This window comes from Ornithodoros turicata, chromosome 6 (genome assembly GCF_037126465.1).
Source record: "Ornithodoros turicata isolate Travis chromosome 6, ASM3712646v1, whole genome shotgun sequence".
In the NCBI taxonomy this organism is placed as follows: Eukaryota; Metazoa; Arthropoda; class Arachnida; order Ixodida; family Argasidae; genus Ornithodoros; species Ornithodoros turicata.
Window position 1 is genome coordinate 67,336,151 of NC_088206.1, and position 19,544 is coordinate 67,355,694.

The 19,544-nt window shown below is 43.0% G+C and overlaps 1 protein-coding gene across 7 annotated transcripts in view; it reads right to left on the bottom strand.

Annotated features, from left to right (window-relative positions):
• The window catches only part of LOC135397122 (muscle-specific protein 300 kDa-like), a 177,056-nt gene that overhangs the window by 145,088 nt on the left and 12,424 nt on the right, over positions 1-19,544 (bottom strand). Inside the window, exon 1 of one of the 7 annotated variants that reach the window (XM_064628476.1) lies at positions 10,024-10,294. The exons of the other annotated variants lie outside the window; for them this stretch is intronic. Coding sequence (XP_064484546.1) covers positions 10,024-10,162 — 139 coding nt within the window. The 5' untranslated portion in view covers positions 10,163-10,294. Of the gene's footprint in view, positions 1-10,023; positions 10,295-19,544 lie in introns of those variants that run through there. 7 annotated transcript variants of the gene reach the window in all.

Sequence of the window (19,544 nt, forward strand, 5' to 3'; positions counted from 1 at the left end):
TGAGTCCCCCTCCGCCACCCACCACCAAAAAGCAAAATCCGCACAAAAGCATCATAGTACTATCTCTTGGGTAAACATTCTTTGCCATGCCGGTGCCACTTGACCCATTACAGAGAAACCCTATCCCAGCAACGCTTACGCAAGCAGAGAAGACCGCATTCAATTTCCTGCAACCCCGGAATACCGGCTTCCTCTTCCTAGAACGGCTGCCTACATCTGCTACCGCCCGTTCAAACAGTTCCATCACCAACATAACCCCTTCCATGCTGTGAATTTCCCGGTTCCTTCTCCCACCTTTAAAACAGAACCGGTTCTCAACGACTGGGCGTGTGGGTAAAGGGACAATTTATCTGCGCAGATTCATCGTTTCGCAACTCGAGCCGCATACTAATTTTAGTGTTGCGCAGATTAACAATGACATGGGCGTTAAGTTACACCGTTATTCCGCGTTACGTTGGTCTAGAGAACGTTTAGATATAGGTACATATACGTAATCGGAGGTTAAGTAGCAGGTTCAGAATCGTGATATCGCGGTTGTTGTAATTGTATCAGTGTGTAGCAAACAGAAGGAAGGTGATGCAGCTTGAATGTAAAGCCGGTATACGCGAATCGCTTGCAGGTAAACGCTTTGTATATTATCCCTGTTTTTGGAACCTCGTATTTATTTGGGACCGCATCACAGGCCTGCCCTCGCAGACCCACATTTGACTTTATGTGTTCATTATATAAAATAAAATAAAATATTTTGATTTGATTACAAGGGTACACACGGCTGCTTCTTTGGCTATGGCTGTTCTTCAGGAAGAACGATGTTCGGAATGCCATGGTCGAGTATCTGCTTTTTTTTTTTTTTTTGTCTCCCTCTGAACGCTACAAAAGGAGATTAGACGTATTGCTCGCCCTGGCATCAAAAAATAAAGTTGTTTTTGTTGTCCTGCCTGTTCCCCCTGTCTTTACCTTCTTCATGTTGCGTGTATTTTAGTGAGCTCTCCAATTCACGGTTCCCTTGGACATTACGTCTCTACGTCCGCGTGACGTCGCACAAGAGCTCGATTGATAGTATAGTGACGCATGCCTTGCACGAGCGCATCCTTGAAAACATTGCTATTAGCGTAGAGGTATTTTTTACGAAGTTTAGCTCCTCTTGCTGTATGTTGCACGTTGCTAACCAAAGCGCAATCCAGAGCGATCGCTGAATAACAGGCGGCTTTGAGGACTATGGAGCAGACAGAGCCGCAGTCGCGGAACTACCACCGCTATATATATACAGGGTGTTTGCTCTAACGTGTCCAGAAATTATATTTAAAGCGTGCGATAAAAGAAAGGCAAGTGGTACTTTTCTGCTACTTGAGTAAGAAACAGATGCTGCTTCAGTGGTAGGACCTGGTTTTAAGTCAAGTAGCTGAAACGTAGCACTCGTTTCTCTTTTATCGCTCGCTTTAAATAAAATTTCTGGACACGTTAGAGCAAAGACCCTGTTATGCCTTTAAGCATCCATCAGTGGATTATCCAGAATCCCGAGCACGGAGGGGTGTTAGAAAAAATGGGGAGTGGGTCATTATTACTAGTTACGTCATTACACCTTAACATATCATTACCAACATGTGTCTAAAGCTGGAAGTGCTTTAAGCTTTAATGCTGGAAGGAGAGGAAGTGCACTCATCAAACCTCCTCCCCGGCTCTAAAGAGTCTTTAAAGAAGTGTTTATGTGGGTACTATAATGTGCAAGCTGCGTCCACACTCTTAGAAATGAACTTCACCACATAGCACGCTCCTAGCCAACCACCATCGCGGATGACAACGTTCTCGCCCCTGATTTGCTGAAATCGGGAGGAGGAGCCTATTTTGTGTCCATTATGCACGGCACAAAATAGGCTCCTCCTCCCGTTTTCAACAAATCAGGGGCGAGAACGTTGTCATTCGGGATGATGGTTGGCTAGGAGCGTGCTATGTGGTGAAGTTCATTTTTAAGAGTGCAGCGTCTTATGACATGTTTTATATGTTTATTACGCATTATTATTCACGTATTTCTGCTCCCACGGAGTTGCGTTGTAAACCGACTCCCTTTTGTTATGCCTGACGGCCCTGGAAGTGTATAGATCAATCAATAAATAAACATAAATTGACAGAAAAAAAAAAGCATCCCCGTCCCACACACCGCCTCCGATGAAAGATGAAGATGGTTAATGCGACTGCGTTCTCTACATCATCATCTTCTGCTTTCTCTTTCTTCCTAAGATCACATATCATGAACTTCCGTGACCACTCTTTATGTGAACTGGTGCTCAACGACATATTGTATCCGGAAACTTGGGAGCAAACGCATGAGAGCCCGCCCGCCCGCCGGCCGGCACTATGCCAAGGTCACCTGGCTTGTGGCTGGCAGGGCTTCCAGCAGGCATGGTGATAAAGGGAGATAAAAAAAAAGAGAAAAGAAAAGAGAAGCATTTAAAAAAGCGAGCGGGCTAGTCGTGCAACAGAGTTCGCAATCACGTCGGCGACCGTCAAGGTCACGTGAAGTCTCGAGAGCATCGTGATGTCCCGTCACCGCCGCCCACTTGTAATGGACTTGCGTATTGTGGTATATGCAATCGTAGTCGTGTTTCGTAAAGATGTTGCGAAAGGTTGGACTTTATTTGTTTTTATTCATTTATTTATTTATTTTCAGGGCCGAACATTCACGGGCGAGGCTTCGATTGTTATGGCGACACTTTTTTTTTTATGATTACTATTCTTGTAATTTTTTTAATGGTCAGGGCCGGCATTCAGGGACATTTTCCTTCTTCGTTTTTTTAACGTCCATCTATTGCTTAAACTTTGGGCTTTCGTTCAATGAAATCATGCCAAGTTAAATATAGCTGTTAACGTCAGCTAATGGTTTAATGAGGTGAGATGCTCTCACAAATGTTTCGTATATAGATAGAAAGCTTAGAAATATTCCTTTATTGCAACACGCAAATTAATCCTCTGTACGCTGTAAGGAAATCAGTACCACGTACTTTTGTTTGTTTTGGGTTGTTTGCTTGTTTGTTGTTTTGTTTTGGGAGCAGCAGAACTAGTCAGGAGACAAGTTCAATTTCTCACTGTTTTTTTTAATAATCAATCAATCAATCAGTACCACGTTGAACCCTCGTTCATGACTCCGTGAAGGCGCATGATTTGTCTCCAGATAAGGTTTTCAAAACGTAGTGGAACCGTTGAAGCTACGCTACAATTGCTATGGAAGCACTGAGGGCTGGCTTGCTGAAGCAAACATTTGAACCGGTAACCGCTTCCGATTTATTTCGGTTCAGTTCCGGTTCAAAACGTAATAACTACGTTTAGCGGTTATCGGTTCGGGTTATCAGCTCCAGTTCCGACCCCTTCCCAGGAATGGCTTCCTTTGTATAGTTTCTGGCGCGTTTTTCATTCATTCTTTCAATGAATTGGAAACAAACGTGTACTGGATAAAACATTGAGGGGAGCAAAGAATGGACACGCTTTGAATTCAAGGGAAGGCTAGACTCGCGTAAACATCATGAACTATTTTCCGTCATGAAATGAGGTGATCTATATTCCACAGCTGCGCTGTTTTTGTCTGAATGCTGCATACATGAGATGTATATGCCATTCAGATCATGTGAGATTCGCTACGTGATCTAGACACCAGACAGTTATAAAATAAATACTGTCCTGTGGGACAAATCAGGACATCAGCATGTGAAAAAAAAAAAAAAAGCGATTTTCTTTTTCTTTTTCTTTTTTTGAAAATACTGTAAAGGCCAGTTTCATCGACATCATCCTACACTCTTAAAAATGAACTTCACCGCATAGCACGCTCCTAGCCAACCATTATCTCGAATGATATCGTTATCTGCCCTGATTTGTTGAAAACGGGAGGCGTACGCCTTTTTTGTGACAATTATGAACAGCATAAGTGTCACAAAAATGGCGTACGCCTCCCGTTTTCAACAAATCAGGGCAGGTAACGATATCATTCGAGATAATGGTTAGCTAGGAGCGTGCTATGCGGTGAAGTTCATTTTTAAGAGTGTAGGCATTTACCGGCTGTTCACGGGCACCTCAAAAATAAATTAATTGAAATTGAAAGTAAATTGAAATTGAGATCGTCACTGGCAGCTGACGATGGCGGTGAGACTGCCTTCCTAGTGGTGAAAGTTCTCCATGCCAAACCGGAATTTTGAGAAACGGAAAAGGTGTATGCCGCACAGACGTAACGGGACATTAGGTTCTCCCATTTTACACCTTGCAATGCAGCCAGCTGGCGAAAAGCGCATGCATTCGCCATCGTGTTCTTCCTTGGTTTTGGGCTTCTTCGGAACTGAGCCAATTATTTTGCACGGCTGAAAGCCAGGCTAACATCAGTGATACTACACTCTTAAAAATGAACTTCACCGCATAGCACGCTCCTAGCCAACCATCATCTCGAATGATGTCGTTATCTGCCCTGATTTGTTGAAAACGGGAGGCGTACGCCTTTTCTGTGACAATTATGAACAGCATAAGTGTCACAAAAAGGCGTACGCCTCCCATATTCAACAAATCAAGGGAGAGAACGTTGTCATTCGGGATGATGGTTGGCTAGGAGCGTGCTATGCGGTGAAGTTCATGTTTAAGCTACGGCAAGCTACCTCGACACCCCCCCCCCCCCCTCATGTTTAAGAGTGTAGACAAACTTGCTGAATTTGGACACAGTCACACTCTTGATACCTCGTTCCTCTACACTCATTCCGTGTTAGCACCGCGTAGCAACTGTGGCTATGGCTATAACTGGACTTGGCTAACATGACTGACTTAAAATAAAACCTGGACTTGGAAGAAATCTAAAACTGTAGAAAGTATGCATATCTTGGCACAATCAAACTCCCAGTAGCCTTGGGACAGCGTGCACAAACTACAACTAGGTTACAAAAAGAAACAGACGTATTATGTTACTAATGTCATGTCTCATGTTACTAATGCCATCAAGTCAATTTTTCATGTATAGTTTATGTAGTCTTCCCTTTAGTTGTTTCGTTTTTCGACCACACTCTTAGAAATGAACTTCACCTCATAGCACGCCCCCAGCCAACCAAAATCTCGAATGATTTTGTTATCTGTCCTGATTTGTTGAAAACGGGAGGCGTACGCTTTTTCTGTGACAATTATGAACAGCATAAGTGTCACAAAAAAGGCGTACGGCTCCCGTTTTCAACAAATCAGGGCAGATAACGATATATTTTGAGATGGTGGTTGGCTAGGAGCATGCTATGCGGTGAAGTTCATTTTTAAGAGCGCACGACTGACTTTAACATTTGCTGTTTTGTCTACTGTATTTGATGTGTAGCTTCTTTGTGTTTATGCGCATTTATTCTTATCTTTGCATTTTTTAATTGACTCATGTTTGGTGCACCATTTCCCAGACCTTCGGACTGTTTATGGGCACCTTATCAAAAATAAAATATTAATAATAATAATAATAATATTATTATTATTATTTATTAATATTATTAATAATATGATAATGGTAATAATAGTAATCTTATTATTATCATTACCATAATCATCATCGCTGGCACATTGTACACCATACTACTCCGATAGTAGATGGGTAGAAATCCAGCGAACCGGTAGAATGTAGGAAGGAGTTGCCTCAGGACAGAAGCCGCCGATATTTCGAACAGAGACTGTTCTTCTTCTGGGATGTCTACTCCGATGTCTCGCTAGAAGGGCAAGTCCTCTTACGAACAACTTTCCTATTCTTTCTTTCTTTCTTTTTTTTTTTTTTTTTTTTCAGATTGTCCGTACCTCTTCGCGTTGTCTTTCTTTGGGTATATGGCGAAAAATGATGTTTCAACTAACCTTATGAATGCGTGTACGTCTTGTATCCGTATCATCGTTTGTACATCTCATATGATCAGTCTATAATGTATGTATGGTCATATGTACATATGTACTTTCTCATCACATGTGCATCATAATTTACTTCATTTTTATTTAAATGTGTCCAAAACAGTATAGTAAATATAATCTAAAAAAGAATCCTCACACTCAATAAAGTAACCCACTCTATCACCCGTGAAACATACGAATAGGGCAGCCTTAAGAAATCAGGTGAAAAGGGGCTCCGCTCAAGAGGCACGTATAACATGCGCATAACGAAGATAACAGGTGCGTGGTCTAATCTTGAACAACAGGGCAGTTGATCAGGCTAGATAGAAGAAGCTCTTTAAGTAGTGCTCTAGCGTTGTCTAAACACGGTTCTTCCCTTTGGCAGACTGCCCGACGGAACAACCCACGTGCAGCTCTCAATGGCAGATGATCTAAGATGTTGTCCGAAAGTATGCGTCGTTTGCATTCGCTCGCATTTGCATGCGGAAAGTGCCACCTAGCAACGGAGCCTACACTCTTAAAAATGAACTTCGCCGCATAGCACGCTCCTACCCAACCATCATTTGGAATGATATCGTTATCTGCCCCGATTTGTTGAAAACGGAAGGCGTATGCCTTTTTGTAACACTTATGCTGTTTATTCTGTTTACTTATGCTGCTATGCTGTTCTCAACAATTCAGGGCAGATAACGAAGTCATTCGAGATGATGGTAAGCTACACTCTTAAAAATGAACTTCACCACATAGCACGCTCCTAGCCAACCATCATCCCGAATGACAACGTTCTCGCCCCTGATTTGTTGAAAATGGGAGGCGTACTATGGGAGGAGCGTGCTATGAGGTGGAACAACAACAACAACAACTTTATTTTTGACCTTGGAGAGTGGGGAGGTTCATCGCCACAGGCGGTACTCTACCCCATTGCTGGTGGGAATGCGGGGAATAAAATAACGAGCCCCTTCAAAGTAACGATCGAAGTCCGATGAGGTGAAGTTGATGATGAAGTTGAAGATGAGGTGAAGTTTATTTTTAAGAGTGGAAGAGATGAACTTTTTGTTTTGTTTTGTTTTGTTTTGTTTTGTTTTTATTCCCCGTGCGCTGAAAGATTTATTGAAAAGTGCCGAATGGTTTGAACTGGAGATGGGCCAACTCAATCCGCGAATCCTAGGCAGGGATTCGAGAATCGCGAACCCGAATCCCGAATCGAATCGAATCGAACAGCGAATCGAATCTTTCGAATCCACCAACCACGTTTGTTTGTTTCTTTTATAAAATTGGGGTCTCCGGAGTCCACCGAAAGCCTGCTTGGTCTGCGGGGCCCGGGGCGCAAAAAAACCACAGCATAAAGCTCCGACATTACAGATTTAAAAGTGACACGGTTTTGCTTTTCATTGTTTCTTAGTATTACGGAAACAATTTAGACTCGAGAATTTACGTATTTCCTGTAGTCGATGTACAACACGTTAAATAAATTACACTTGTAAATTATATGGGTATGTTTTCCCCTGAATGTGAACTATTATTTAATTTGTTTCTCATTAAACAAATATATCAAATTCTGCTTCAAAACACTTTTCGGTAGAAGAGTTTTTTCCCTGGATTTTTAAACTCTTTTTTTAAATAAAGGATTCGAAGGATTCGAGATTTGTAAGAATCGTGGATTCGCAGAAGTTTCCTTGGATTCGGACTTGGATCCGGATCCGGATTCGGCAAATTCCGGATTCGTCCCATTTCTAATTTGAACAAATCACACACTTCGGTTCCGACACTTCCTCCCAAGTTATATGATGGACAAATGTAAAACGCATTAATCTGCATCGACATGATTTGCCCTGTGGTTCATTTAATCCGATGTATCAATCAATAAAATCGATTTACGACACAGCAACATCACAGTCGATGCCACGTTTTACATGCTACGGCCTCTTTAATGAGTCTTCGTATTTTCTCTCCATCAATTTTTCTCGTGCAGTCTATTTTTCTCAGTTAGCCTCGCGCCGTCTTTTTCATCTTAACCTGCTTTCGGGTGTGTGCTCTGGGTGCTGCTATACGCCACCTTGGAAGGAAAAGGCGTGACTGTGCATGAGACAGACCCCAAGTGAGCTCAAAGGAAGGAATGAAAAGCCTCTGTACCAGCAAGTAAGGGTAGTCAAGTCAAAATCAGCGAGGAGTCGAGATCCAATGCACTGTGCTTGCTTTGCTTATTCTTTTTCTTATCTCTCTTTTAGTTTGTTTCCCCGTATTTTATATCAGTTGGTATTTCATACTTATTAGTGTAAGATCAGATGCTCCTGGTATTATTTGTTGTAATGCATCAGTATTATTTATTGTATTGCCCTTGTATATTCATTACGACGAGCTTTCGTTTCTCATGTGTAGTCTGGAATCAGATTGTTTGTTGTCATTACTTGTTGTCATCTGTATATATATATATATATATATATATATATATACAGAGGAAAAATAGCCGAAGCTCTGTGGCTGCACGTTGAGCATACACTCTTAAAAATGAACTTCACCGCATAGCACGCTCCTAGCCAACCATCATCTCGAATGATATCGTTATCTGCCCTGATTTGTTGAAAACGGGGGGCGCACGCCTTTTTTGTGACACTTATGCAGTTCATAACTGTCACAAAAATGGCGTACGCCTCCCGTTTCCAGCAAATCAGGGGACAGAACGTTGTCATTCGAGATGATGGTTGGCTAGGAGCGTGCTATGCGGTGAAGTTCATTTTTAAGAGTGTATGTTTACAATTTGATGGGCTCGGCTGGGAGTGCACGATCAAATTGTAAATATATATCTCGTCGTGTCTCATCATGTAACGCACCACTGGGGCCCTTGAGGTGTCATCGTCAATAAACAAATCAGTTCGATTTGTGATTGTATTGAGAGATTCCGCTTTGACTTGATTCGCCCGACTGCGTTTTTAGTCATTCATCATCATCATCATTATTGTTATTTCCAGACAATTTTTTCTGTAATTTTGTTAGTGTAAAATGGTCACGTGAATGACGTCCTGACGTGAGCTTTGCGCATGCTCTTGGCACTATCAGACTCATTATATAGTCTGTCAGAAAGGGAACGGACAAACACGACACAAACAAACATATGTTTATAAGTGCTCAACGTCGTACATACTCCACGTGCAGCCAAAGGACCTCGGCTAATTTTCTTCTTTTAATAAACAAACATAGGTTTTTATCTCCACCAAAGGAAAAAAAAAGCACGCAAATGTTTGAAACTAACACGTACGTACACAATGAATTATACAGACTTCCTGCCGCGTTGTCTTTTTTCTTTTTTTCTTTCTTTTCTTTTTTTTTTTTTTTTTTTACATGGGATACGGTGTCCGCGAGCCATAATTTATTGCTCCTGCCATGCGTGTGCTTGTAAAGTAGTTTCCCTGTTGAATATGCCACTGCTTTCTCGGTAGCAGGTGGTTCCCCGACTGTTGAAGATTACGCTGGTGAACTCTTTCACTACCAACGCATGAATTAAATATAATCAGGTGGGCTGACAGTTCACATCGAATTTAGATTAAACGCAGTCAGCACTCAATGCATAGATCTCGAGTGCCCGTGTGGTATTCACTTGACAAGTGCATAACTCCAGACATCAAATTTATCCTCAAGTTCTGCCAGGCTCTATCAGGGCAAACATATTCACCAATGTGACATTAATTATATATTTTCGCGGTCTGTACTGCGCCGACACATGAATACACAAAGATGCCTACAGGTTCGACCCAGAAATTGGGCATTTACATCACATTATATTTACGACAATACCATCACGATTCTACCTACACACCTTCATAAACGTGGGAACACACTTTTGCCAATCTGCGCTCTGTAGCCCACAACCCCCTCCTAAAAGAGGTCGACCCCTAACCAAACCACCTGTCATGCTCCCGATGACAACCTCATTTTCACCACCCCGAACTCCCCTCAGAACACTCCCCCACGATATCTTACCGGCGACGCAGAAGATATGTATACAAATATTCCCTGACCCGCACCACTGCAACCCTAAACAGACATACTGACCCATATTTCTCTCCTAACATCATCCGGACACCGGGCCGGACCGGACCGTCTCCCCACAACCCGCACAGTAACACGTTCACCATTTTTTTTAAATATACTGACCTCTGACTTTATGAATATGCTGATCGTACTGTCGTGTCGAAAACACCGCTACACCTTTCTGAACGCACGGAGGATGGTGGTATGGCTCGTCGTGCGGCAGCACACGCCGAGCACCTCCAGATCCTTCGGCCGGATCCATTTTACGCGCACCAGATCCGTTGCTTTTCACCACATCCTCATTTTGGAAGCAGACGACAGTTTGATTCGCGCAGACACAGCGCGTAAACGCAAACAGACAGAATCATACACACACACACACCGTGTGGCCTATATATCTGATGCTACGCTCTCACTGCTGTAAGTAGAATCTAAATTGCTGGAGCGAAGAGAAGGTGAGAAAGGGAGAAATGAAGTGAGAGGACGAAAAACACCGATCGAAGATCCGCGGTGAATAGTGTTCGGCGATGTGAGTGGTCAATTGCGAATGGGCGCAGTGATATGCCGCAGTATCCCTGCGCGCGTGTCGTCTGCGTTGGTCTGCGTCGTCTGGGCTGTCGTCTGCTAGCGCTCTGAAGACTTGCAAAGCGTTAACACGCGTCGGAATGACGGATGATGTAATCGTTATTGAGTTTGAGTGACTGAAATCCAAGAGTAAGGCAGAAACATTCGTTTTGCATACGTTTTTGTTTGTAAATGTATGTCGCATGCATGTTTCTCGGTTATGCTTGAACGAATCTGTGTACAATGCCACTAAAGACAACAACCTGCACCTAAGTACTCAGAACCTAAGAACTAACATCAACTCCAGAATGTTACATTACAAAGAGCATCGCATATTGGGGTCTTTCTAGAATCTCCGAAACTGTACCAAAATACGCAATTCAATAACTGCAAATAAAAAATCAACACAAAAGGCACTATTCACCAAGCACACATTATTTTTAGCACGGTGTTTGCACAGTCAATCGTAAATTAGTCTTTGAGAAATTATCTAGACACTTGACAACGCTGAGCGTGTGATGCGCAAGGTAGTCATCGTAGTCATTTCGCAGAGCAGCTCTATCCACTCGAATAGTAGGAGGTTTTAACGTGGTAAAGCGGAAGGCGGAAGCGGCTACAAGGTCGTTGCCTGTGTGGTTGCGCGAGAAAACATAGTGCGCACGACCGTAGTTTTGTTGTTTTGCTTGCAGTACGAGGAGGAGAATGGAGGTCGAGACCGAGACTGAGAGTATGCGTGAGGGAGAGAGAGAGAGAGTAAAGAGGAAAGGGATTGTAGGGTTACGTGAGCCGAGTGAGCACGATCGCATGCGTGACGATGAAAGGAGGAGTGACGTACAGTTCTTGGCAGGTGACAATGAATGAGCAGGCGTGCAGTTTTGATTGAAAGCTAGCGGGCCTTTCGAAAGTAATGACCGCTTTTTTGTTGAATTATGAAAGAGTTTGCGTGAGGCAGCTGACAAGCATTAAAAGTGGCGGCCTTTCTTACACCTCTAATAGAGGCCAATAACTGGTGCCTGCGGTCACCGCCACTAGAGTTCATGGAAGACGTATGTAAACAATGGTAAATATTGAATGTTAGAGAACATCAAATCAATATGTAAAAAAAAAAAAGGGAACACTCGAGAACTTACAGCAGTAGTACAAAAAGGTAGATGATCTCCTAAAAGAGCTTTGATGGCACAAAGGGTTCGTATTATTATGTGAGTTGAGCAATCCGTTTTTTCACTCTCCATCTCCATTGCAAGTATACTCTGCTGCATAAACATTCCACGGCAAAGTTCGCAAGACCAATCAGCTCGCTGTAAGTTTAACGAGAGTATTCCATTTCATTCACACGCCAGCCTACTCCGCTAATCTTCTAATCTAAGCTACATCCAAGCTAAAAGACATTAACACTGTGTGTTGTATCTCTTATCGGGTCTGAATCGAGCGATTGAAGTTGATTCCTGCAACGCTTAAGATTCCAGTCACACCTTCGCAGCAGGTTGAATGCCAAGAACAAGTGGGGCTGCTGCAAGGCCAGGAAAAGAAGGCCGCGTGTAATCTCGATGTTTGCTATATGGCAGATAAGCAACGTAACGTTCTCGAGTGGTATCGGGGGAAAAGCAATCATCACCTACACGCAGTGGCCAGCTTGAAAGCGCATTGCAATTGTGTGTCAGGTAAAGTCTGGATAATATCCGGGATGTGATGGAACTTATATAGTGTTATGTGATGTGTCAAGGTCATTAAATGGCATTCAGAGCAGTAATTCATGTATTCAATGCTCCACAACGAAAAACCCGAAACAGGAGACAGTTATAGGGATATTTGCCACCAGCTCGCTTGTGTTTTAACCAACCTTTCAGTGTCCTCCCATGGCCCTTCGTTGTATATCATCATTTGTAAGGAACATTTGTACGCCATGACATCTTTCTTATTCTTAAATCTTATTAGGATAGCTTTCTCATAACGTAAAAGCCCGAACTAGTATTTATATTATTAAATTAGGAGACTGATAAGATATAAGTTGATAACATACACAAAAGACTAATAATTATATAAGTAAAGATTTATAATACTGTCCCGGACTATTATTTGTACAGTGGATTGACTGGCTTTGTGGAACCACCGTCTCCTATTTTTTGTTTGTTACAATAATTGGTATCATAATTTGTTACAAATAATTTATAACGATATAATTACAGGATACCGTCGTCTTCGATATCACTTGGGGTTGCAGTAACGGTGGAGTGTCCTTCATGTTCCTCCGTTCGTCGTTATCGTCTCCACTGATTTATTTAGTATCATCTTATCTTCGTCATTATTACACCGTGTCACGCTCATGCCTTACACTACCCAGTGTTGCTTTCTCGATGACGCGTAACTCAAATAAGTAATTTGTCTTTATTTGTCGCCGGTTTCATACGTTCATTCTGCGTCTAGAAAATAAGGGTTCCGCTACTTAAATTTGTTTGTTTTGTTAATACTAACTGCTTCGTCAAATAAACCCGCTCGCGAACTAAAATTACTTTGTTTGTTAAGTAAACTTTGTTGCAACTTTGGATATTGTTTTTGCAGCCCACTTTGGAATGCTCCATACTCGTTCGAAGGAAGCTCTTTTTTTTTCTCAACTGTCGTCGTGGTATTTGAGGTCTGCAAACAAACGCTGCTCTGCAACATCGTTGCTAACCCCGGGTAGAAAAAAAAAGGGTTACGTATCAGCTTATAACGTTTCCGCTGGCTATGCATTAAACGGCAAAGGTATTAAACAAGCGCGACCCGCCGACGTGCAGCTGCGCTCGTAAGAATTGTTTGGGAGCGCAACGCTATAGATAAGCCATATCTGTGCCTAAGGCAACAAGAACACGAGTGGCTGTGCCAACATTGCGTATAAGAAGCAGTGAACTAGTTTGTTGTCCACTCTACCCCAACCAATCGTAACCTGCTAATGATATAAAGCAATAGTTCGAGTAACCAAAAGCAAATGACGGGTACTTCCAGCCGCGGTATGGGAGGGTACACTCTTAAAAATGAACTTCACCTCACAGCACGCTCCTAGCCAACCATAATCTCGAATGATATCGTTATCTGATCTGATTTGTTGAAAACGGGAGGCGTACGCCTTTTTTGTGACAATTATGAACAGCATACGTGTCCTGTTTTCGACAAATCAGGGCAGATAACGATATCATTCGAGATTATGGTTGGCTAAGAGCGTGCTGTGCGGTGAAGTTCATTTTTAAGAGTGTACACAACTATTCCAAGCTACGCCATCCGACTTTGCCCTCATAGGGCAGTTGTCTTCGTTCGAGCAGTATTCAGGATTGAGTTGGCTTGGATCATAGCTAAAAGTAATATGAAGCTTGTGGCTTCAGCTACTCCACCTCACTTTTAAATAATAATTATTTTACGTCGCGAGACAGCTGTGATTATGAGGTACCTTGTACCCTTAAACGGTGGTTGATTAATAGCACTGACCACTAAGGGTGGGCCGAGTTAATGAGGATGTGATGACACAATAAAGAATGAACGAGTGAAAAATGATTGTGAAATTTATTAAAGTAGTTCATGAATGCGCAAGATTTCCATGAGCCACCCTTATCCACTGTTTTGTCTTGAGGCGGCATACGTGAATGCGGTGTCAGTGTATCTGGCGTTACGACAGTTATCTGAAGCAGTTGTGATTATAGCGTAAACCCTCCCTCGATTAATGAAACGCTAATCTTGAAACGAAGACTACAAGATACCAAGACGACTCATCACACTCAGGACAACTTTCATAAAACCTCTTAAAACGATAAGTAAAAAGACAAAGATAACGGTGGACACCGGACACCCTTGAGATAATTTCCTTAGCAGCGATAGCGCTATCCTTTTATTAGCCCACTTAGCAGGTAGTGCGGCCGACACGGTGTATCTTATCGCATGGTTATGCGAGGCACGTCCGCTCCTGAAGATGCGGATTTCAGTGAGCTTGTTTACGGAAGATGCAACGTTATATATGTTGCACCTACTTTTGTCGCCTTGCTTGTGATGACATAGCTGACGGCAACTTAGACATCTGTAACAGCGATGGCAGAAAAGCCAGCAAATGGTCCCTATAGCCTTTGAGGCGACAAGGGTCAATACTTCTGGTTTCCTTTCGAGTACACCCGGGAACCCTGCCCAAAGCGCACATCTTGGCCCAATACTGGACCAATATTGGCAATGTCGACACAATACTGGGCCAAGATTGGACCAACATTGGCAATGTCGGCACAATACTGGACCAAGATTGGACCAATATTGGCAATGTCGGCAAAATACCGGACCAAGATTCGACCAATATTGGCAATGTCGGCCCAATACTGAACCAAAATTGGACCAATCAATATTGGCGGTCAGTATCGCCAATATTGGTCCAATATTGGACCAAGATGTTGTGCTGCTTGGGTTCCCTCTGGCTCGTCGTGTTGTACTTAACATTGTCTAACTGTATTACTGCCGTCAAATAAAATTTGAATTTGAAAGAAAAAAAAGTAGCAAAAGACAAGATCCAACATGCTCTAAGAATATGGCATTTCATTAAATGAAGAACGAATTATATGGCATTAAGACACTTTTGCTTACGTCAAAATTCTAGAATAATATCGCGCGGCCGTATATAAGGATGCTCTAGACGCCGCACACTTCACGTTGTTTCCGTCAGGGGCCGCTTTCCTCGCAAATCAACTTCACCGACTTTTCTACACACTTTGAATCCACGACAACAAATTTGTTTTGATGTGACTTTTACAGCTCAGTGGCGTTACCGCTTCAGACAAGTTGACTCTCCCAGATGCGGTCACTGCTGTGCTCTAGAAGATCTAGAGCACATTCTTCTTCGTTGCCCACACTGCCAACCTTCCCGAACCACACTTTCCGGATGTCTTGATCAGTTGGACTCTCGCCCCCTCTCTCTATATCAAAATTGCTTGGTCCCTGGTCAAATCCAGCCCACCAACGCTCTGCCCCCAAAGCTCTTTCGACCGTTTTGGACACCATAGGACTTGGATCCTTATTGTGAAGGGGCTCATTATTTCATTCCCCACATCACCACCAGCAATGGGGTAGAGTATCGCCCCTGCTGATGAAACTCCCCATTCACCATCTCGAAATAAAGTTGTTGTTGTTGGCGATCATGATGACTGGAGTGTCTTACTACTTTTATTTATTATTATTATTATTATTATTATTATTATTATTATTATTATTATTATTATTATATATTAATAATTAATATTATTATTATATTATATTTTATTTACTTATTTATTATTTACTACTGCACATTATCCAAACGGCATTGTATCTTACGAACGTGAAGTTGAAGTTGAGTCTTCCCACCTGCAATGCTTCCCTGGTTGGTTGGTCACGTGATCTGCCTGCCGCGCCACCTATGAAACCTTCATTTTCGGTACTTTTTTTTCACGCAGTCTTCTCCGGCACTGACACCTAGTGCCAAGTGCCAGTCGAGTTGTGTGGTACACAAAGCTGTTAAGTACCCCTCAGTCTTCCCATGATCTGGCAACACTCCCGGGTAACAATAGCGCCAGAGAAGAAAATACGACCCCTCTCGGTGATTGTCTGGGAAAGATGAACCGATGCTGACGGACCCCGGGATCCAAACTCGGGTTGAAAAATGGGTTGACCTTCATGGGCGAATTTGGAGGTGCGACGTCGGTTAAGAGAGAATGGAGATTTTATCTCTTGCCATATGACGCATTAAATGGTCACATGACCGTAATAGACCTCTGCCCGAGAAACGTCGTCATCATGACGCTGGTAGACAGACTGAAACCGAAAGTAATCGGAAGGGGAGGGTTCTGGGTTCCAAGAATGGGCACTTGTTCGCTGCTTCCTAATGAAAGAAAACTAGGACCGAAGGTGGCGTACTTTTCAGGGACACATCGTAATCCCATCAAGAGCGTGGCTTTCGGGCGCGACCTTGTCCGCCTCTAGTTTCGAGCGTAGTTCAACCCTACCAAATTGGTGGCGCTGTCGAACACTCCTCGCCAGAGCCGTATATTAAAAGGGAGTCTGGCCATTAATGGGTCATGCCTATACCTGAAGCTCCACCCACTTTTTCAGCTTTCTGACCAATAGAGCCTTGAAATATCGGGCGCTATCAATCAACCTATCCTCACTATTTGTCCCCCTATCCAACATGGGCAGCGCCATTTTGGGTGGCAAGTGGATTGGATGGGATTGAAATGGATACCTCTCGCTATCTGCAAAACTAGTAAATTTTTGTGCAAATTTGATGAACGCCACCTAGAGACCTAGAGTGCGTGGGGAACGTCGGGAGTTGTCGTCTGCTTCCGTCGTTGTACCGCTGCCGGCAGCTGGGACACATTCTGTTGTCGGTATGATTTTTAAACAAATCCACATGAATAGTTGGAATATAAGAGGCAAGAATGTTTATATCCATGAAATCCAGCAATTAAATATAAGATTGTACAGCACAGCGCCGTTTTTGTTATGGTTTCGTTGTGATCGCCGTGTTCACTAGGCATAACACCGGCGACAAAACGTATTGTTTTCAGTTAGATATCGAGGGATGAGCATAAGTTGAAACTGATTTCGGAGAAACTTATATTAGTATGTACATTTGCAGCGTAAAATCAGGTTAGTCTGTGAAATTTTTTGTCACGAAATCCCCGCTTCACTGCGTTTGTTTTCGTCGCCATTTTGGGTGGCAGTATGGTGTCATGGCGACCCCCTTGGTAAAAAGCAAACCAATCAGAGGAGCGAAACTGTGATTGACAGGTCGAGCCTCTTTTTGTGACTCCTCCCAATGGCCAGACTCCCTTTTAATATACGGCTCTGCTCCTCGCTGTCGAACACGAACGACGGCCTTTGTTTACAAACAGGGAGAGGTCTATTACAATGTCCCAGTGCAGTACAATCAGAAGATATGTTAACGAGGTAGCTGAAATGGAAACTGTCTGGAATCTGTACTGGGGAACTTGAGTATGGTTTATGCCACACACCAAAACTTGTCTGTTACTGCTTCCAAATAAACGCATGCAGCAAATCCAGACGCAAGATCCAAGCAAGAACGAAATGAACCCCCCCCCCATTGTTTTCTTCGTCCCTCATCATCATCATCATCATCAAGCAGGCGAAATAGACTGAGCGTGAAGAATATGGTATACAGTGAACCCTCGTTATTATGACCATGGCCGTCCCCGAAAATTTTGGTCATAATGCGGAATTGTCATATTAACGGGGGGGATTTGCAGAGGTTTCACTGCATTGTTCCCCAGGAGCATGGTCGTAAAGCGCGTATGTCAGACTATCGGGGGTCATATTAACGAGGGTTCACTGTATATTACAGGGAAGGGTAACGGGTATATTTTCGTTACCGTTTCCGGTTTCGTTACTGCGATATTTTCGTGTCCTTTATTATAATTTCCTTTCCGTTTCGTTTTGGTTACTGCTTCCGGTAATGGAACGGCGCTTAGAGAGCCGCGCGAGGAACAGCTGTTTCAGCTCTGCCAACATCCCGTTTTACTAAGTGCTGTTTCGATGTCTCGCGTGCGCACCACACAAGTAATTTCGCATCCGTGGGGTCCGTACATCTCACAGCATCTTTTTAAAAAAAGATATAGAAACATGTCTTCATCCCGTTAAGAGTGTCGTGCCCAAACTCTGAGTCTAGGAACTCAAGAGGGGCATGACCAGACCTCCTTCCAATGTCGCATACACACAGGCAGACGCTCTCAGTAGTAAACAATACTGCCATAACAATGGTGAAAAAAAAAAAAGAAGAAGAAGAAGAAAGAAAAGCATAGGCTCGCATTCTCGTGCTATGTCGTGGAATCTGTTGTGTAGGTCATATGTGTTGGCGTCATGAGTTATGTGGTCTGAGACGGGCAAAGCGACGCTGCATTGTGAAGATCCCATATTGTGCTTGCTCTTCTCTTGCGTGCTATTCGAGGCATATACAGGGTGTTCAAAATTAGGCTTTCACTAGCACTTTATAAATAGGCGAACAGAAGCAAAACTGATGCTATTTTTCTGTTCCTTGAGTAAGAAACAGGTGCTACATAATTAGCAGCACCTGTTTCTTACACAAGTAGCGTAAGGTTATCATCCGGTTTCCTGTCATCGCTGTGTTTGCGTATAGCGCTCGTGAAAGCTTAGTTTTGAACACCCTGTATTACTGGGAATAGTGTAATTAAAAAAAAGAAAGAAAAACCACTAATGCCATTGCACAACAGGAATAGCCGTAGCCCGAATTCCATACCGTAGTTTTTGTTTCTGTTTCCGGTAACAGCAGCACCGTGGTATATACGTTTCCGTTGTCGTTACCATCTCCAATTTCGGTAATTTTCCGTTTCTGTTTCCGTTACCATTACCGTTCCCTGGACTAATACACCAGGGTTGGGAATATCCCGCTTGCTAAATGACTGCCATTATGCTAGAGCCACAAAAAGGATCTTTTCGACTGGGAGCACCGTCATACGTAGTATATCTACAGTTCCTACACAACGAGAAATGGCGCTCCATTTTTGCCACACCCTTTAACTTTGCGGCAGAGCCATCTATCGCATGAATAGAGAACTGCGTCGACAGCCCCCGTTGGTGAGATGAGGCTCTGATTCACTTCGCAAACACAACTACTCAAGAGCGAGGGTCATGGGGGTGATGGGGTCATGATGATCAATACAGACTGGCTCCAATTCTGCCATCTCGCATTGCCAAAAAACAACAAAAAAACATCTAATTAATAAGTTAATCAATGCATTTTAGCTAATTAGTCGTCCAGTAGTTGCAAACGCAACCCTACAGGCTACAGGACGTTCACCTGGCCGTATATCTCACCTGCTGAAACGGCATCTATTTTGCTCTGCTAGTTTTTTTAATAAAAATTATGTAATGAATATATATACATATATATAAAAAAAACACCCTGAATCGTATCACATTCAGAGAATTTCCTCTTTCGTTTGCGCTTGTCATCTTTGTGTTAGGTGCGTCTCGTACAAGGTTTGTGTGTGTTTTTAGAGTGAGTATGTGTGTGTGTGTGTGTCTTTTTTCTTTTTGTCGTGTCTAAAGACAAAAATAAACTCTGC